Raw genomic sequence first — 21,442 nt, forward strand, 5'->3', positions numbered from 1 at the left:
AACAGTAACAGGCTAGTAGGATGATTGAGGCTAATAGAATAAGTTGCGTGACTGCAGGATTGCTTTTAGAATGCATTAGTATCCAGTCTAATGTACTATGTATTCACATACTGTGAGAAAAATCTCAATTTTCTTCAGATAGGATCTTCTGTGAAGCTATTTTATTCGCGATTGCAGTGGTGGGTGTCCTGTCAATCAGGAGTGCATTTTAGTAAACAAATCATAACCTTTTATTCCCTATTACCCGATGCCTGATCACCTCCCCTGTTTCTTCATTGGCTGAGTACTACAGGTTCACAAGCTACTCAACGCTCCTCTATACCATATATGTACAATTTTTCTTTTTTTTCAACCCTTTAATTTCTCCTTTCTTATGTTTTGAGAACTTGTGATCTTTGTTTTACTATTCTCACACTGCTCATCCTGTTTTTCTCAAGCTTTTACCTTATTTTGGAACAGTGAGGCCTTCAACTGTCCACTTATCTACTTAGCATTTCTCCTTGTTATGACTACACAACTACCTTGGAATACAGAAAAGTAATTCTCTACTGCAAAAACAACTGTTTCTCACACGTACCAGTCTTAGGTTCTGTGTCCTGTTCCACGGTTGTTTTTTTTTGCCTGAATTTAAATGTACTTCCCAAAAATATTTTCTTTAATTAAAATCAATGTATCAGAACACCACATTAAATTTAAAGGGATTTAAGCATAGATATCAGGTAATGTTTTTTAATGTGATCAGCTGGAAGACTGCAGAAAGGGAGATGTGCTTATTCCCTTTCTTGCTGAGTTGCTGATACACCTATTAGATTTGGAGAAAAATCTTGAAAACAAGTCAAATTTTACTTCAAGACTTTGTGTAAGAGAAGTATTTGAAGTATCTTAATGCTTTTTTATTATATCCATGCAGACTTTTTTTTACTAAAGAAGCTGATCTGTTTCTGATCTTACCTTTTATGGTATCTTGTATTCCTAGTCATGTCATTGCCTTGTCAGTAGTTAGAGAGAAGTTTCAAATGTAGTCAAAGGCAGACTTTTTAAAACTGAATTTGAACTATGCCACCATTTATCCTTTTAAAACTTAATCTGTTCACAGTTGCGTAGTAGAGAACAAAATCTATCAAGTGTGGTATATTTTCTCTGGGTCCAATGAAACACACACACATATAGCCTTTATAATCCGCAAAATGAACTTGAAGTCTCAAATACTGATTAATGAATCTAATTCTAGAAGAATCAGTCTGCTGAGACTAGAAACCAAGTTTATCTTGTGGTGGCCTTTAAAAATGTACGTCTAGAATAGCTGAAGCCTGTGGAGTAAAGTAGCTCATCTAGTTTAGATGTTAACTGTGGTGTTCTTGGTTAGTTATCTAAAAATTTTCTTGTGCTTTGTAGGCATTAAAAGATGGTAAGGGTAATACTTAATCTTAGAATACTTTGCCTTTGAATTTATAGAAAACTTCAGCAGATACGTTAGCAACTGTTTTCATCATAAAGTACGAAAGTAATGTATTTAGTAAATCTTGATATGGCTGATTTGTTTAGGGAAGTGATTTTGTATATGTAAAGTCTGAGTTAGTTTTAAAAATAGGACTTTTTCCACATACAATTGAAACAACTTTTGTATTTTATACTCATCAGATTTTTGTGTTTGAACTTTCTCAGTATCTGGCAAGACCAGCATCAAGAATTTATTGTAGACTAATTAAAAATGTGCAAAAACAGCATTTTTTAAAAAAGGAAAAACAGAAAGCTTTTAAATCTTGAAGAACATGGAAACTTTTTTCTTCCCCTGCTAGAGCCGACAGTTGTGCCAACCACATCAGCTAGGGTGGAGCCCCAGGTTGTGAGTTCTGCTTCCAGTAACAGTTCTAGTACGTCTACCTCAGAGCAGGCCTCTGATGCAGCTCCAAACGTCTCCAACAGCCAGCCCTCTGCAGCACCAGAGACAACTTCTAGTCTTCCGAATAGCAGCATTGCTGGTTCTTCAGCTGGAGGTACAGAATATGAGAGCTTTCTAAACTGTTCTATTGCCTGCCAGTACAAAGGAGGTAGAGGAGGTTAATCAGCTTTCTCTAGCTTAAGTAGCTTGTGATCTTTTAGGACTGAAGATAGCAATAATAAGTTGAGATTGGTTAGATCGACTGTGTAAAGTTGAGAGGAAAGGAATCTGAAAAAGGTGATCAATTTTCTCCCAAAGATGAATGAGGTTGTGCAGGAGCATTCTGTGCTCACTTACTGGGAAGGTTCAATTATATCTGATCAACAACCATACCCTTAACTTCTGAGGAGGCAGAATATAGTTTGCTGGGAGTAGAGTCCTCCATCACAGTGTTGTAGGGTTTTTTATATGTGTGGTATAAGGAAGTGAAGGATGTGAACCTGTAGATTGCTTCACTGGAAGCATGTCTATACAGATCTATATAGATACAGACCTATAAGAGCTGTAAGTATGGGTAACACTTGCAACATCTCTGAGATGTGGGTGTGCTTTCACTTTCTGCAAGTCAGGTGATGTACAAAAAAAACCTGAGCTGACCACACTGACAAAGGAATTTGACGATACTGGATCAAAACGGGTCTGGGCATATTAGCCACAGGGACAGTCTTTCCTCCTTTCCCTGCTGATAATGTGTATTAAACTACTGGAATAATAAAGCAAGTCTCAGTTCATTTCCTCTAGTGGTTTTCATGTGTACATCCACTGAAACCATTCATTTTTGCTTCATTTGGCAGGCATGGCTAAATCCTTTTTTATCCAGTTTTGGTTGTAGTCTACATCTGTTTTCTGATCAGTTAATTATTTAATCATGAAGTACTGTTTTTTAAATTTCAGACTCTGCTTTATGGTGTTTGGCTTTACTAATTTCTTCTACTTTAATGTTAACTTCTTTAATTTAAAGATGATACAAGAAGAACTGCATCTAATACGACACTGGAAACTGGCCCTCCGGCCATGCCACGGTTACCATCTTGCTGCCCTCAGCATTCTCCATGTGGAGGATCTTCACAGAATCATCATGCATTGGGGCATCCGCATACAAGCTGCTTTCAGCAGCATGGCCACCACTTTCACCACCACCACCACCACAACCCTCACCCAGCTGTTCCACTGTCTCCTTCATTCAGTGACTCCAGCTGCCCTGTTGAAAGGCCTCCTCCAGTGCCTGCCCCTTGTGGAGCAAGCAGCAGTTCTGGCACCAGTTACCATGACCAGGCATGTTTAATTTTTGTAACTATTCCCTTGTGATTTCAAGTTGTGTTTTAGGTATGGAAGAATAGAATACAATGCTGAATTGTGGATTATTTTCATGTTCTGTAGCAGACACGATAAAAAGAACTAAACGGAAAATTTGAGTTAGTTTGCATTTTTGTGTCCACGTATTATAAGAAAAGTCATAACCTGACAAATAATCATTGACAGCTGACATTATCTTGATGACTATAAGACTATTTTATTTTGATATTTAGTCAAAACAAACATAAATATCTTGGAATACACTTTGCAGATCATAGTTTTGTGCATAACTGCTTTAAGGGAAGAAAAATTATAGTGTAATGTTCAGTTCATAAAAAGGAAAGTTGCTTTTCTGAAGTCATTGCTTTTAAGACTTCTAAAGTAACTAAAAATCACAGATCTAAAACAATACTGTTAAAAATTTAAGAACAATACTGATAGTTCTACATGTTGCAAGTTAAGTTTGCACAATCTGGTATATGTTTTAAGTGTAATACAGTAGACACAACTGAAAATGCTAAAGTTTGTTTGCAAATAATTCAAGGTGTGCAGCTTCCACATGCTTGATGATTTATCCATCGTAGTTGCATGTGTTTTTTACGTGGTACAGTATAATTACTTCAGTCTCTTTTGTCAGATTCAAGAATTTAGGAATAAGAAATGTTAATCGTATCTAAGGAATGTTTCAGAACCAAGCCTTAAAACTTAAAAACCTGGATCCCATATAGTATTTATTCCTATTTTTTTAGCATGTTATGTTTGAGGGTGATTTTGTTTTCAATGTCTGAAGAATTTTTTTTGAAAAAAAGGTGGTTTGTTTATGCAGCAGGCATTGCCAGTAGACTTAAGCAGCAATGGCATAAGAAGTCATGGAAGTGGTGCTTTTCATGGAACGTCTGCTTTTGACCCCTGCTGTCCTGGTTCTTCATCTCGAACTGCAATCTATGGGCATCAGGCTGGTGCTGGCCCAAGCCAATCAATAACGATAGATGGATATGGATCAAGTATGGTTGCACAGCCCCAGCCCCAACCTCCTCCTCAGGCATCGCTTTCTTCCTGCCGGCATTATATGCACTCTCCCTGTAAGTACTGATAAGTTCTGGATATCTCTGTGTTGGGGGAGGAGGAGGGAAGGATGACAAACAAGAAAACAGCTTCCCTGGCAACGTATGAAAACTTTTACTGTCTGCTTACTTTGATCGTAAAAATGGCCTAGAAAAAGGCGTTCTAAGAAATGTGTTTAAATGGTTAAGTTTATGTAGAGGAATTACACATAACCAAGGGGAAGTTAAAATATTTTCTTTTGGAAGAAGTAATTTTTGAGTGGCAGCTCTTAATATTCAAACTTCAAAAAAAGTATTTACTATGAAAATATTTTTCTTTGTTTTTAGTAACACCTTTTCATTTTTTTCCTTCTATCTTCCCTTTCCATATATCTCCAATGAGTTCTACTTTAGCAGGCTCAGAGTTAACTAACTTGTTTGTGTTATTTCTTTTATTATGTCTACAGAATAGTGGACTTGAGGGGAAAAAGTATTTAAAAATAACAAACGAAGTAAAACTTCACGTATATCCTTTTCAACATGTATCACAGATGCATACTTTTTACCAACCTGAGAAAGAAGAGTAGTGGCTGCAGGAAGTGTGGGCTTGTAGGATATATCACTGGAATCACTTTATTGAGAAGCTGAATATACACATTCCCATGTTGCCACTGTCTATATTGGTATAATAACATTGAAGCACCTGTGTGAAGATACTGGTTTTTATAAATTTCATCCAGAAACTACTACTGACAAGATTAAAAGTCTCTGTTTTCATTGCAGATGCTTCTTTGACCAGACCTCTTCACCATCAAGCTTCTGCATGTCCCCACTCTCATGGAAATCCTCCTCCACAGCCACAACCTCCGCCTCAAGTAGATTATGTTATTCCTCATCCAGTGCATCCCTTCCATCCTTCAATCTCCTCTCATGCATCTTCTCATCCTGTTCCACCTCCACCACCAACTCATCCTTTAGCCAGTGCAGCTGCTCCGATTCCACAGCATCTTCCCGCAGCACATCAGCCTATCTCCCATCACATCCCTGCAACAGCACCTCCAGCACAGAGGCTACATCCTCATGAAGTCATCCAGAGGATGGAGGTCCAGAGAAGAAGAATGATGCAACACCCAACGTATGTCACAAATGTACTCAGAACATTATCTAAACATATAATTCGTTTCCCTCAGGTTTGTAAAATGTTGCACGTGGATCTCAAATTGTAATTGCATGGTTAGGAACTGTTAGCATTAAACCATGGTAGGAAGTGTCTTTACATACTATCGCAGTTGAGTGAGCATTAAGACTGAACCTGTTCTTGTTACTACATTCGCTGTGTCCAGGTGAGGCAAGAAGTACAGTGAATGGGTTATGGAAGAGAAGTGAAGCTTATGTTTCTCTTGCCCATTAGTTATCCTTCAGATAACAAGCAGGAATTCCTTTTCAGGCTGGACAGCCTAAAAAGTACATCATAAGCTCCTTCCAAATGTTTCTTAAAAATGTCTTTTGCGTTGCTGATACTATTAAGATCCTTCTTATGTAACTAATGCTTTAAGATAAGATAGACTTCTCACAAGAGATGGCTTACCAGGCTTAATGAAGGTTTAATCTTAGATACCTGCCTAGCTTTACTACACCTTGGTCTTCAGAAGAGAAGAAAGACTGAATAATGCCTATGAGAATGTGACCAATGTTGAGATGTAGCTTTGGTGATACTGTTTAAGAGATACTGCTGTTGCTAAACTAGACCTGTGACGCTAGTACCAAGAGAAATCAGGTCAGTACTGGCTTGGAATTCAATCATAACATAACTGAAGCTATTTTGTTTCGGAGATAATGCTTTTAGATATTTAAGAGCATTTCAAGCAAGAACTCTCTAGTTGTTTCTCATAACACTTTTATATAAATTCTACCGGTACCTAATATAAAACAGATTTAGATGTTAATGCTGAAACAAAAATTTGCTTTAACCACAACTTCTTAAGCAGTTTTCAGATACTTAAACAAAACAACCACAAAAGAACCCTATAGGTACTAACTGCTGACAGTGATATATGACAGATCCGTGTTTTTCTGTAGCGAAGTCATATTTCTTTGCTTTCTCAGTCATGACAATTTTGATCTATTTGAACCTGGACCTGTTCTTTATCTGTTATGCAAATGGTATAACCTCTGAACACCCTGACTTCAGCACACAAGGGTACTGGTTGTGTATGCCTGTGATTATGGAGTTGTATACAAAAATCAATTTTGGAACGCTCAAGCCAGCTCAAGTGAGAGCCTGAATTTCAAGCAAAAACAGGAGTGATAGCCATCTTACTTGTTCTGGAAACTTTGTGATAGCAGAATTCTGATTCTTTCAGTTCCTTGTCTCAACATCTCAAGAGTGCTTAGGATGTTTCATCCTTCATTTCTAGAAATAGCATATGGGATAGTCTTCCAGCTTGTATACCTTCTAGTGACACTCTTTCAAAATTATAAGTAGAGTGGTTAGTATCCTCACTGTAATGTCTCAAACATTGGGTACAACAACTATATCTTTGGATCTTGGGATTAGCAACAAAATGTGCAGAAGGCAGCATATGATGGTGCATTGCATTTGTATACCATACAGTATTTGTTTGAGATCTCTTTTAAAGTATGTTGTTTCAGATTTTTCCCATAGTTAATGAACTGAACAGAGGTGAGACTAGGAATAGGTTCTGCTGTGATAATTGTGTCCATGTTGGTATGTAACATCGCAGGAAACTAACACTTGTAACATAATTTATACAAGCTCAACAGATTTCTCTGGAGAAGCATCAATTTGCAGTGGTTAGAATAGTATGCCATACGTAACTTCCTATTTTTTCAGATGTATGTAGATTACAAAATGTCTTAATCTACTCTGTCTAGAAGTTTAAGGTGGGACTGAATGTGAAGGGAGTTTCCTACTCTTAGCAAAATCCAAGTCTCTAGGCTGAATAATAATAAAATAATTCTGCTTTGAATGCAACGGAAATAAAACACTAACTTTTTTTTGGTAAGTGGACGATGGTAAAGTAGCAGAAATCAGCCAGCAGGTTTTTGTGAAGACTTTGTCAAAAACTGTAGTTGTTCTGTACCAGCTGGCATGGAAGAAACTGTTCTCTTATTACTTGAGCTATGATGCAAACATGTTTCAAGGCAAATTACCTCCAATTAGTGTGTTCGTTTTCCCCTAATAATTTCTGATGGTATAATTTCACTGGAAATAAACTAAGAGTCATTCACGGCAATGCTACAGACTACATCCTTAATCGTGACATGACCATTATGTGCACTTTCATTGCTTTCCTGTTCTGCAGTTTAAGATTAGGATTAAACAGTGTCAGTCCCTTGATTGTGTCTCTTCAGGTGAAGACCAGATTGCGGTAGCTAACAGTGTTTGCAATATATCTCAGTATATTGCTATAAAGGCAACTATATGGTCAGTTTCATGTTTGAGTATGAAATTCTAGCTTTAGACATAAGTTGAAATTAAAACAGCATGGGGAAATTTTCTTTTTAATTTTAACTCGTTCCAGTAATTCAGCCTGTAACATTGATAATGAATTTTACTTTCTCCACCCTAATAAGTGTGTGGAATTAACTGTTGTTTTATTTTTAGACGTGCTCATGAGAGGCCTCCTCCACATCCTCACAGAATGCACCCAAATTACGGTCATGGGCATCACATTCACGTGCCTCAGACAATGTCTTCCCATCCTCGACAAGCTCCAGAGAGGTCTGCCTGGTTAGTAATCAGATAACTATTTTAGTTCTTTGAGACTCAGTACAAAGGACCATAAGATGCGCTGATAATGCAGGCTGTTTTTAAAAAAAAAAAAAAAATGCTGTGTGCACCTGTAATTTAAAATTGGTATATCTTGATTTGGCTTTGAAATGTTGCTTTTAGCACTCCATATATAAAGCATATTTCTAGTTTTTTATCCATAGATTTTTGAAAGGAGTTGAGGATCACTGACAGTAGGTAGTTATTTCAAGAACTGATTTTTTAAAATAGGCAAGTAAAATATTGCTGAAGACAATTCTTGTATTTGTTGTTTATAAAATAAGCTTGTAAATCAAATTCATACCTTATCTATTATCTCTTATGTATGTTTTAGCTTACTTAAAATTGCATAAGACCACTTGTGAAGATTAGGTTTAAGTTCTGCTATGTATTTAATATCTCAAAAAAATTACTTTTGAGCCATCAGAGAAGAGGTTCATGGGTTATGGCTTCTGTTCCCATAGTGTGTGAACTAGTCAACACAATAAATATGTAGTTGTCTCTACTGATTTATCGTACTGAATCTTCATAGGTTATTTAAAAGGTGCTTTTAGTTATGGTAGGATTAAGAAGATTTTCAGCAAAGTTTACATATATTTAAAAAAAATAAGTGTTAAGATAGTGTTGCTGTGGTTTATGCTGTCCAAAAGAGTGGAATTGTATCTAGGAGGCAAGATGTACCATTACTGTAATGCTGCTTTCATTCATGTGACAGGGAACTGGGAATTGAAGCTGGTGTGACTGCAGCTACTTACCCTCCAGGGCCCTTGCATCCTCACTTGGCCCACTACCACGCACCTCCTCGACTTCATCATTTGCAAATAGGGGCTCTTCCCCTAATGGTAAGGAGATGGCTTGTGAAAAATCGCAAAACTGGTCATTGTAATTATTTTGTTTGTTAGGAAAATTATTTGGGGGATTACTGTATTTGATTAGGCATGTATACCTTGTTGTAAAAGGTATTGGTTTAACTGAAGAAGAAAATAATCCGGTGCTTTTATGTTGTTCCCAGATACAGAGCTACGAGAACAGACAGGCTCACGTCTAATGAGAAAAAATAGTTTAGGACACTAACATTTCTAACTTCAGCTCTTGTAAAATGAATCATATTTTAATTAAATTGTCATGTGCATTGCAATGCATTGACCCTCTGCATCTGATTTCTAAAACTTGTGTTCTTTAATGAGCTTTAGTTTGTTAAAGGTACCAGCTTTCTACCCAGTGCATAAGGATTGGCACTGGTGCTTCATTTAATTTTATGGTCCATACGTACAGCTGGAATTCTGTCTAGAGATTTGGTTGGTTTTGAATAATATTTGGTGTTCATCAACCTTATTCCATATGATAAAATACAATTTTGTAGCATGAAGCGTTACAAGCAGAATGAAGTGTGAGGGTTAGTCCCTTACTGAACACAACTTTTTAAATCTACAGTAGAAAAACAAGGAGAATCTGCGTATCTTGTGACTTATACAGAATACTAGTTTTTGAAAGAATTTTTTGTATGGTTATGTAAAAATATTCTTAACTTTCTTTCAAGACATTTCAAGACAGAAATGTAGTTGAACTGAATATGTTTACCATTTCTGTGTGGGTATTCTGTATGGCTAATCTGTTTTATTTAGCCCTCTAAAAGCTAGACAATCTAATCAAATGGTGGCCTCATCTAGTGACAGATGCTAAAACTGTAATTAAAAAAATCAACCTGCAAGTCTTGTCGATACAAGATTTCTGTATTAGAGGCCAGAAGTGACATCTAGAGATTGGATTATAAATTTATAACTAATACTGTAATAGCGGTCTCTTTGTAGTCTGTTCTTAAACTGCTTGATTCTTGCTACTTAACTAATGTAATAATCCTCAGGTATTTCCCTGATATCTGTAGGGTTGGCAATTCATTGTTGCACAGCTTTCATAGTTACCATATACTATTCAGAGCACTCTAAGAATTCAGTATTTTAGCATAGCCAATAAAATTATATAGCCTTATCCCTATGCGTCATCTGTACAGATAATTTTTCTGCAGTCTTCAGTTAGGTTTCTGTTTTTACAAGTGGACAAAAAATGTTTTTCACATTTCATGCAGTGTTCAGTAACAGGTAACATCAGTTGCTTTATGTTCTCTATGAGAAAGAGCCCTTTAATAAATAGGTCAGTGAACTGCAGTTGTATTAGGAGGCAGCAAGTCAAACGTGCCTATTTTATCTCACTATCAGGGCTAGTTAAGTCAATTATGAGACTTATTTTCACTGTTGCTGTGGAGCTTCTAGAAACTTGAGAGGTGAGCTCATCCTCGTGTTAATGTGTTGAGAAACTTACCTGTATTTTAACTTCCGCAGGGGTGTGCATACATCTAAAATGATACACGAGCAAGTAGTTGGGACCCCCTTTTACCCTGTTGTTAGCAGTAGAATGGAAAAAAAACTGATAGAGAATATTTAGAAGTATTTGATGAATGTCTGATAAGATACTTTGGGGAGTCTTGCAAATAGCTGCTGTTAGTAACCGATATGTCAGATGAAGTAGGGTTCTTTAACTCTACAAAAACTTGTGAATGTTTTTGTGTAGGGCTATCTGATTGTTATAAGTCATTCATGAATCTCTGGATGAAGTGGAATTCAAGTTGTTTGTGTCAAGTTTTTGTACGCATTGTCCTGACAAGGCGTTTTGCAGTGTACAGACATCTGTAAGCAGTAATTCCTTGAAAGTTTAGGATCTGTTTTGAACCCTGCTGAAATCAGATCGAGTGTTAGGCTTTGAAGCAGTGGTGTTCTGAGTAATTTGAAATGTATGCAGATTACATGCACTAGAAAAACATAAAGACAGGTTAAAGCACTGCTAGCAGTTGTATACAGAATGGGCTCAAAGCCTTTTGATGGTTCTGCCCCTTCTATGGTGGTAATGAAAGCCAAAATTTTCTTTATTTACACATGTGAGAATATAGGAGACTTGTCAGCAAAAATGACTACTGAACATGGAACAAATCTGTGAAGTTTATGAAAAATAAATATTTGAATCTTAACCAAAAGTGCCATTTTATTAAAGAACAACAGATGTGATTGCTTCTGTCACCAAGGTCTTTTCATTGTAACTTTAGGAATTGGGGCAGGGAAGGAGAGGCTGAACTATAGTTAGAGTCCCTCTGCTAAGGTTAGTTAATGTTATGAGGAGTGCTTTCTTGTTCAGAAAACAGGGTGTACTGAGTAGCAATTTGCAAGTTCGTTAGTTGTATTCTTGATGCAGGTGTCATAAACCGATGTTCTGGTTTTTGTTTTTTTAAAAAGTCTTTTAAAGTAACTTACGCAGCAGCTCAACTGAATCATTTGTGTTTAATATGTTTTCCAAAAACAGTGAATTGCCTGGTAGGTAGTGTGCATTTTTTCTGTCTTTTTTGGAGTTACAAAAAACTCTTGGAAACTAATGTCTGATGTAAAGGGCATAATGGATTGTTAGGGCTAAAATGACATCAGTGCTCTGTATCAATTTCAGATCTTAGTCGGATGCAGGTAATCTAATTTTCATCTAGTCTACTCAAACAGAGTTGCAATTTCGATCCTCAGCAAGACAAGATAAGGATGCATTAGGGGGTAGGAGTAGCATTCAGCAGCTCTGCCAGTCCAAATAGAAAAGGAGATTTTTTCCCCCACCCTCTTATTAGCTTGGTGGAGGCAATTTTCACTTGTTTAAGTGTTGCTTCAGGAGGAATCCTAGATTAAAAGCAGTTTAGAGAATTCTTCTTTCGTGCCTACCTAGACAAGGATTAGTCTACTTCCCTCCTTGAGTTAATGCAATTACTTTGATCATTGTGACTCTGCCTTAGAATAGTGTGTGTTCCCATCATTATTATTTCAGCACCTTGCATATGGTGAGGGGAAAAAAGCTTCTGTCAAAGTGATTTTTGTGATGGATTCCATTCTGTGCAAAGAGCTACTCAGCAAACTTGAACAATGTTTTTCAGAAGAATCAACTAAAGATCCATGTGTCACATAAATAATGCAGCACCACATGAGAGACACAGGAGATATAGGCTGTATATGTTCCTCCGTAGTGTAGTTTAAGGTGTATGTTAGGTCTGAAATAGGTTTTAATTAACTGTAACAGATTTAACTGTGTTTTTCAAATAGGAAAAACGGAACTTTGTAATACAACTGATCGTTTTTTCTCCCATATAAACATGAATTCATGTTTGTTTGCTTTTTATTAGAATATGGACTATTGAAGAGCATTTATTTTATGTTCCCCTTTGGCACAGATAGACCTAGGTCTTTAGCTATGCAACATATGTTAATTGTTCTTTCCCACAGTGTCTCTCCGAAAACTGCAACTTTTCCTTGTTTGAATTTGGCTTATTTAAGACAATTGATCAGCTTTATTTTTTCGAGTATTGACATGGATTTAAGCAGTTAACTGGATAAGTATATTGTTAAGATCCTTAATGTGAACTGTTGAATGGAAGGTTGGGATGGGGAAGATAAATAGTACAATTCAATGGAAAAATCACTGGTGGCAGCTGAAAGGCAGAAGAATCCTGGAAATAAGGAAGGTGTTGAAAGCAGGATAGCAAGGAAGACTATCTTGTAGGCTATTCCAAACTGTTTCAGAATGTTTGTATTGTAAGTGGTTCAGACTTGAGCTTGAACTTGAATTTTTGTTTTTGTTGGTAGTAGGAAACGTCATAAGGAAGTGCAAAACCAGAAACAAGTGATCCTTGTTCTACAGGAAACAGTTCTTGGCAAGTGTGTGCTGAACTTTGCAGATTTAGAGTATATTGCTTTGAATCATATATTATTGTTTGACTATATCCAAAAAAGTAAATTACTTAACATAGACTGGCATTAGCTGTCTTTCCTTTCTTTTGCAGTTTCAAAACTTACTGAAAGTGCACTACCATCTGTGCTTAACTTTCTTGAAGCTGTTTCAAGAGAGCAGAAATCTTCTCTTTGCAATTGGTGACAGTTAAATGGGTAGTAGTTAGGCTATTCTCTCTTGGGCATTATTGTTCTCTTGCCCATTGTTGCTTGTAGGCACAAATGTAATCAGTTAAAATTTTGCTGTGTTAGCACACTACTTATTCTGCAGGCATAAAAACTAATTGGTTCTTACAAAGATGGCTGTTTCAAGATAGTGTTTTTACTTGGCCAGAAATGTAAGCTGCACTTCAAGAATATTCTATAAAAGAGCCTGTATGTGCCATGTTCAGATAGTTGTATAGAGGTGCTATGTTTCCCATCAGGCTAATGTGAAGGCATGTTTATTACTGTGAAAATATATCATGTCCTGCCCAGTGTTTCTGTTGTGTAAATTCAGTTGTTTGTTGCAATATGTGCTCTGAGAAATTCTTACTTGCTTTTGTGGTGGTGTTAGGTTTCTCAAATAGCTTCTAGTAGCAGAATTCACTCTAGTTGGGAGACCTGACTGGCTACATGTCACTCCAGTTGGTAAGCTCTGACCTTCGAGGCAATGTTAAGTGTAATTACTGCATGTGCTAGGGAAAAAAAATTGTTTAGAAATTTTTGCTATTCATGTCAGCTTTTAGCTACCAGACTGGATTTGAAAAATATAGAAAGGTACTGTATTGGTCTGTTAACGTTATGTGAGTAACTTTGTCTATATCTGTGGCTTTTTACGATGCATTAACTCAGTTTTACGCCCTTATATATGTTAAGCATAGAAGCATTTGCTGGAAATCAAGGAAATCATACAAGTATCTAACTTAAAGGATAATATCTGAGATGTCTAATTTGTTGACGGACTCACAAGATGAATTTTGAGCTGTGACGTACAGCAGCAGGGGCATTGCTAGCTGACAGCACAGAAAGGAAGATAGCACTTCTAAAATACATTACGGTATTTCCAAATGAATTGCTTCTTACAGTCCTTACATCAGTGTACACTCTGTGTGTAAAGTAAATTAAATCTGCTGATCATTTTTTTTTCACCTTTTTATTAAAAAAATAAATTGCTGCTGGTATGTTTCTGACCAAAAGGCAGCACCATTATTCACTTGTCTTGTGGGGGCCAAAATGTAACTAAGAAGCTCCGCTATGAAGGCAATCCTTTGTATTTTAACTACCTTTCTGCTCTTCTGTATGAAAGCACTAGTGTTTGAAGTGCCTGCAGGGTAGTAAATCTCTGAATGCTGGTAATTTGTTCACTCCTTGTATCTCTTGATATGCAAGGAAGTCAGTGGATGCTTGAATATATAGTGTATATAGAGATGTTTATGATGTTAGATGATCAGATTTATTCAAGTGTTACTTTTATCTGCCTCTAAATGTGAAGGATGTCTAAAGATGTTCAGTTTTCTTGGGTAAGGTAAGGAAAAACGAGTTTTTCTGGTAACTTCATGCACAGTCTTAGGGTGTTTGTTTACAAATACAGGTAGATATATAGGGTGTGTTTATACAAAGCAGGTTGAAACTTTGAGAGCTGGCAAGTGACACCAAGAAATAGGTAATGCAGATATGGAGAGTTGATAATAGAGGATCTAGTCTCACTTCTGTGTTGTTCCTGGTTATATTCAGAGAGCTCAGAGTGGTGATAAGCTGTCAGTTATAATTGCGTACTCAAGCTGAGGAGTATAAATAAGTGATTCAATAAAAGCAAAAGGATCTTAAATTTTACAAAGTGAACAGTAAAATTCTGGAACTGTTCTGAATAGGTTTAACTTAACATCTGCTGTTTGAATAGGTACCAGACATGGCGGGCTATCCTCACATCCGTTACATTTCATCGGGATTGGATGGAACATCATTCAGAGGCCCTTTCAGGGGCAATTTTGAGGTTTGTAATAGAATAAAACCAGATCAATGCCAAAATATGTCATGAGGGAATATGGGGAGGGTGTATGGTAGAGCTAGTTTTATATGTAGATGTAAAAGAATCATAAAGAAAATATCCTTAATTCACAGAATGTCATCACTGTCATGGACTGGGAATAGATGCTGAAAGCATCTTGAGTCAGTCAAGAAAAGGTGCCGTGGATAACATAGGTTTAGGTGGTTATTAACTGACGGTACATCTTGGTCTTCTCCTTCCCCTAAGTAGCATGTAATATTCACGTGTCTCTGAATATCTGTGCCAGAATCCTCCTAGTGAGGGTGAAACTTGGCAGCTTTGATGGTGCTGTCCTGTTTATTATGTAGTGCAGGAGTTGAAGCTGTTTTTGTTTTGTTTTTTTAAAAAATATATTAATAAAAAGTATCAGATGCAGAGAGTTAATGACCTAGTCCACTGAAAACATCTTCAGTGACATCTTATGTTTCTAGTAAACTCATTGCTGGAGAAAAAGAAATTGGTCATTGTATTTCATCTTAAGAAACGTCTCCCCCTGCCTCCAAGCCTTAATGACTGTTAGAGAGCAAATACTTTCCTGGTACATTTTAATTGCTTTTTCCTCACTAGAAACACAAGTATGTATAAATATACTGATAAACATTCCTAGCTGGCAAGCAGTTTTTGATTCTCTCACTATTAAATGAGTGTTTTCCTGTAACTTAAAATACCAGGTAGTGTTGTGTTTAGGGGCTTTAGTTTGCTTTTTACATAAACCCCATAACTTCTCCTATACACTATATCCTTTTTTGCTTTTCTTGCATTTGAATAAGTAGGGAATTAAAATTTGTCAATCTGCAAATGGGTTAGAATAAATATATTTTTTGAAGGTAGTTGAACTATCAGTTCTTATGCTGTTTATTCCTTGGTAATTTTTTAGGAGCTGATTCACTTGGAGGAACGATTAGGCAATGTAAATCGTGGAGCAACACAGGGAACTATAGAAAGATGCACATATCCCCATAAATACAAAAAGGTGAGGATTTTTTAAATGGTGGGCTATGATATTTTCCCTAAAATGTAGTAATGTTTGTATTTAGCTTAAATCTGCTGAAATGTTGATTTCAAAGAGTGCATGTTTACCCTGTCTTGCAATTTCAAGGATTGTAAGCAAAGCATACAATCACACTTCCTTCATGAGGGCAATACAAAAAACGTGGTTTCTAAATAGAGATCATTTGTAATGTGATAAACAATGTTTTGGTATTCATATGTTTCTGAAACACAAACAGGTCAAAGCATAGCCTTATTTATTTTGTAGTGAATGCTTGCACATACAGATATCACCTTAAGATAAGGGTGGTGAAGAGTATTCCTGGTCTTCACAGACTAAAAACAGGAAAATGTTCTTTCACAGACCAAGGGAAAAGGGAAAACAAACTACACCTTTCAAGCTTAATGGGCCAAAAAGTTTAAATACGTGGTTTTGATGAGATTCATAGCCAAATTCATACGCACAGTTTTGCTTGGGATGCTTGGTAGGTCTGATCGGTCCCACGCTTTTCATTAGCACCGTAAACCCACTATGAGGTGTTGATCTCTTCCTCCACCTAGATTTCCATTTCATTCTGTATTTCTTTTCCAGATCAGTCAGAACAATGTTCTTTCAATTGTGCATTTTGCATTGAAAACTGTGTTTTGTAGAATACCTTAAGCAATGAGGGGGACAGGGAAGTAAGTGTTGTAAATGTAGATGAGGAGAAGAATGGGACAGCTGAAATTTTCAAGGTGGTTTCTTCAGTATTCAGAATAATTGAGTACTTAAGAGTGGAAATGTGCCTTCTCTCCTAAATGCCTCTGTTTGGGTAAGAAAGGAAATGGTAGGTTCAAATTTTGTTTCTTCCTGCATCCCAGCAGTGGCATTCAGATGCCATCTTCAGCCACATTACTTAATAATTTGTCCAGCAATTATGAATAGCCTTGTGAGCAATGAAATAGCTATTGGTAATAACTAAATAGTCAACAGGCTTCAGGGATAACTCATCAAGTACAGTAAGGCTTTATTTGAAGTTGAGTTGTAATAATTTGTTCACAACATTTACCAACTTGATACTTAAAATGTTAACCTTCACCATGATCACACTAGGAAGATGGTCAAGTTTTGAGTCTGGTACAGAATTTTCACAATTTACGTTCTCTCTCAATTGGTTTATTATACCATAATACAGAATCCCATCCACATTTATGTAGTGTTCTTTATCACTTGATAAATATTGACTTTAAGATATTGTGTGTATATTTTTTGCCTCATCGTGAATGAAATGAAGATACTTGCTTATAGGCCACAAATGAAGGGACTGGTTGCAACAATACTAAATACATATATTAACAGTCCAGTCACAAGAATTAATTAAAGTTGAATTATCTTGTGATTTTTTGCTACAAGTGATAATTCTTCAATTGGTTCAAACACATTTGAATAAGTAATACTTAAGAATATGAAATGTTTTAAGAGAAACGTGTGTTGAACTTGTATTAAAAACAGATTTTACTCAGTTTGTCAATAATGTCATCTCTACTAATAAGGTAACAACTGATTGGTTCTCACAGAGGAAACTGCACTGCAAGCAAGATGGGGAGGAAGGAACAGAAGAAGACACAGAGGAAAAGTGTACCATCTGCTTATCTATATTAGAGGAAGGTGAAGATGTCAGGTAAATAGTACCACTGAATATCATAATACTGTGCTAATATTCTGGATTTGAGACCATACTTGGATATGTTATGCTACTCTTTGCAACACTACCTTGTTTAACTTTTACAGTTAATCATTCTGTCCTCGTAACCATTGTGTAAAACAAGCTTTAATGGGAAGCACTTGTTGTTCATTCTGTGTTGTCTTTGGGTAGGATGTAGGTTCTTTTCTTATGGTCTTCCTTAAGTTGACTGTATCTTTTAACACAAGACCAAGATGATACCATTTAAAAAAAAAAGTTAGGGTATGGATGATAGTACTTCATTCAAATCATACTGTGCTCTCTGCTTTTGTATCTTGTGTAAGGAGTTAATCAGGTGAATTCCAGATTGTTAATTTCAACTTTTTTGGAGTAATAATGCTATTTAAGCTGTGTAACAGGTTTAAATTGTCCTAACACATTAGGAGCAACCTGGTACTTAACTTCATTGCCCGTTCTTCTTGGAACTAGACAAAATGCAAGTCAACTGGAAAGGCTAGTGAAACTTGTGGAAAAACATACACATACAAAAAGAATACAGCGAGGTCCACATTGCCATTTTTTCAATGGCTGTGTTGATATGAAAATGCTATATTGTCACTAATGCATTTTTTCTGTTTTGATGACAGGCGACTTCCATGTATGCACCTTTTCCACCAAGTATGTGTAGATCAGTGGCTGATTACTAACAAGAAGTGCCCCATTTGCAGAGTGGACATTGAGGCTCAACTGCCAAGTGAAAGTTGACACCATTTTCCAGAACTATTGTCCTCCTTCTTGCTCCCTCTCATCCTTCCTGGTACTGCAGTCAACCAAAGATGGCATGACTTACCTGCGCAGATTTGGAAGCATTGAACCTAGAGTGCTGGCTCTGCTATATGGTACAACTAATGCTAGACCTACAGTTTATGTAGAAGACAGTTGAGTTTCAGTATATTTATAAAAAAATTTTTTTTAGGTTTTACATTTTTCTTTGATTCATTACTGTGTTTTTGCATGGTTCTTTGTATTGCATTTGTTTGCACATATTATGGGCTTTGTGACCCCAAACTTGCAGGCAAGATTAGCTGCTTTAGTAAGTAGAACTGTGTGGTCTCTTTTTTTGGTTTGTTTTACATAGTATCGAGCTTTGAAAGTATGATTTCACTCATTACTAACCTCGAATTCCTTAATTTAATCAATCATATATTTTAGTTTAATGTATAAAGATCATCTAGAAGAGGATAATATTATGTATTGAGACATTCCTTAATTAGGAAAAAATGGCTGCTGTATATTTACAATATCAGTTCTGAGTCAAATAACATCCTTAATAGTGGGAACAGAATATGAACTATATTCAGTTTGACTGATACATATAGCATACTCATCACCAGAGTTTTTGTCTCATCATATTTTTGTTTGAAGATTTCAGCACAATGCAGATATATTTGAATGTCAATATTAAACATTTAGACTGCTGTTCAGATTGTATTTATCACTTTCTTCCTATGTCTAGAAATTTGAATCCCTAACTTAATATTTGCTGCTGTGAAACAGCTCTCTAGTGAACACTAAATGTTGATTTCAGTTAGCTGGATTGTAGATACTTGCAAATTGAAAGAATTATTAGGGAAATGGAAAAATAGCTTAGAATCTTTGTTTGGTCTTCTAACTTAAGTTGAAGTATCTGCGCACATCAAGGTGGTTTGTTTTTTAATATAAAAACAATTCAGTCAGGATTTAGAGCTGCAGGGGTTTTGTTTCTTGTTTTTTGGTGTTTTTTTTGACAGATATACATGCATTCGTAGAACTTCTAAAGGTTCCAGGCTTGTCTTGGGATTTTTATTAGTTTTCAAGTTAATAAAATTAGCAAAATTCAGCTGTCTCTTGTTTTATTTTTCATTAGTAAATTGAAAGCCTGTAAATTTCTGTAGAAACTGAGACAAATTATGTGGTTACCTAGTTTTGCCTTGATCATAGATTCCTTCTATAAATTACCAACAGTCCATCACTGATTGAAATATTTTCTATAGTTAAGATTTGCTGCATAATATAGTGTATAGAATTAAGTTATAATGTACTAACATTTTGCCTTTGGAGGAGGTTTTAATCCACATCAGGTCTCAAGTTGCTCATCAACATTGTTTCATATATAATAGATTATAGTTTATTTAAATGTGCTCAACAGTTGCTGAAAATTGCAAAAACATTGAGACAGTATTACTGTCACATTGGAAAAGATGTTCCTAGGGGATCATATATGAACATGTCAATAAGCTTGCATTAAGCTACCTGCTTTGTAAGTGGATTGAATAATAAATACCTTCAGTTTCTCTTGTCTGTCTTTCATAATCAGATTAAGTGTAAAACAGTTTACAGTAAACCTAGAAAACAAAATGTTATGTTTACACTAAAAAAGTGATCCATTTATAAATATTACCTTATCTAATTTAATGCCTGTTTTTTGTCTGGTTAAAGCTGCTTCCCCGTTTGTCCTCTAATCTGTTAGGAGTAGCATTTCCCAAAGCAGTGTCTATTGCTGGCAACAAACTTAACACCTCTGGCACTGAGGCATTAAGTGGGGAGAAATTTTTTTTCCAGCATGTGTGATAAATGAACGTTCTCAAGCTTAATTGCATTGCTAAAACTGAACTTAAAACCACTTTGTGTTTGTACAATGGGGGATATGGGAGAGAGGCAACATGATTTGATTGCTTCAAAACCTGGCGTGGTTTTATGCTAAACCTTCTTGAATATTATGGCTATAGGAAACAAAGTGAGTGTGAGGTTGAAGCAACATTTTTTTTTAAAAAAGTGACTGGGAAGGACGGAACAGCAGACACTTCCTATCCTTCAGTGACTGTTGAAAAGGAGGGAAGTTAGTTGACCACTGATGCTTGAAGTTTGACAATAATCACTTTAAAAAGGTTTCCAAGAAGGTACTTGAGAGACTTGGGGCAAAAAAACAACAACCAGGGCCTGTGAAATAAATGAGACCCTAGGTATGTGATGTAATCTCTTTTGGATTTCTTAAAAGACAAAGAAGCACAGGTTTGGGGGATTTTTTTAGGGATTCTCTTATGCACCTAGTCTGGGTGCCTGGTACTAGAGGTATTTTAGTGGCCCACGCGTTGACTTGTTTTATAACTGCTACTGATATTGTCTTGCTCTTAAATGTATGCATAACATTGTAATGTGATGTTGAACACTTAAGTATTTGCCAGGAATCACAGTGTTCTGATCTGATATGCTATTGCAGGGGCTAATAAAGCTGCAGCCTATTTCTATTCCAGAAAGTTGTGACTTAACCATAATTTAAGGGAAGGAAAATGAATAGGCTTTTTGATTTTGAATATTTCCACCACTTACTGTGCTTTACATGCTTAGATGCATTGCCTTAAGTTTTCTGCAGCATCTTTGACTTTGAAGATAAGATTCTCAACAGTATGCATTAAATTACTTTTCATATAAAGTTCCATTGTCAAAAGAAATCCTTTTGTATGCAATAAATAAAATGTTAGACTGGTATCATTCAAGATCCGTTTCTTATGCAAGTTTTTTTTCCTTCTGCCGTCCTTACTTTGTCTTTATAAGTCTTGATCTGTAAAAATTCTCTTGTACGTGTATTCTTACAGGTACTGACAAGGAAAAATTCTCTCAGTGAAGGATCAACCAACACTTAGCTGCAGTTCAATGTGATGATAATAAACAGTGTGTCATTTAGCTGGAATTTAGGAATTCAAGAAGACCGATCTTACAAAGGCTATCAAAATGCTAATGTGTGCATGTGAATAAACAAAGCCAGTCAGTTTTGGGAGATTGTTAAGCAATTATTGTAAATAGACTCTTCTGTCTTGTTTTAGGCAACTACTCTAGT

The 21,442-nt window shown here is 36.1% G+C and overlaps 1 protein-coding gene across 10 annotated transcripts in view; it reads left to right on the forward strand.

The window, feature by feature from the left end:
- The window catches only part of RNF111 (ring finger protein 111), a 53,214-nt gene extending 32,112 nt beyond the window's left edge, over positions 1-21,102 (forward strand). For 4 of the 10 annotated variants that reach the window (XM_035553975.2, XM_035553977.2, XM_035553981.2 and 1 more), the window contains exons 5-14: positions 1,800-1,997; positions 2,904-3,217; positions 4,065-4,320; positions 5,065-5,416; positions 7,910-8,035; positions 8,790-8,916; positions 14,765-14,857; positions 15,789-15,884; positions 17,435-17,562; positions 18,213-21,101. In XM_035553975.2, the coding sequence (XP_035409868.1) occupies positions 1,800-1,997; positions 2,904-3,217; positions 4,065-4,320; positions 5,065-5,416; positions 7,910-8,035; positions 8,790-8,916; positions 14,765-14,857; positions 15,789-15,884; positions 17,435-17,562; positions 18,213-18,330 (1,808 nt within the window). In that variant the 3' untranslated portion in view covers positions 18,331-21,101. Of the gene's footprint in view, positions 1-1,799; positions 1,998-2,903; positions 3,218-4,064; positions 4,321-5,064; positions 5,417-7,909; positions 8,036-8,789; positions 8,917-14,764; positions 14,858-15,788; positions 15,885-17,434; positions 17,563-18,212 lie in introns of all 10 variants that reach the window. The other 6 variants (XM_035553976.2, XM_035553979.2, XM_050713008.1 and 3 more) reach the window with 5 other exon arrangements.
- The last annotated feature ends 340 nt before the right edge of the window (positions 21,103-21,442 follow it).

Source organism: Cygnus atratus, chromosome 11 (assembly GCF_013377495.2).
Source record: "Cygnus atratus isolate AKBS03 ecotype Queensland, Australia chromosome 11, CAtr_DNAZoo_HiC_assembly, whole genome shotgun sequence".
Taxonomy (NCBI): domain Eukaryota; kingdom Metazoa; phylum Chordata; class Aves; order Anseriformes; family Anatidae; genus Cygnus; species Cygnus atratus.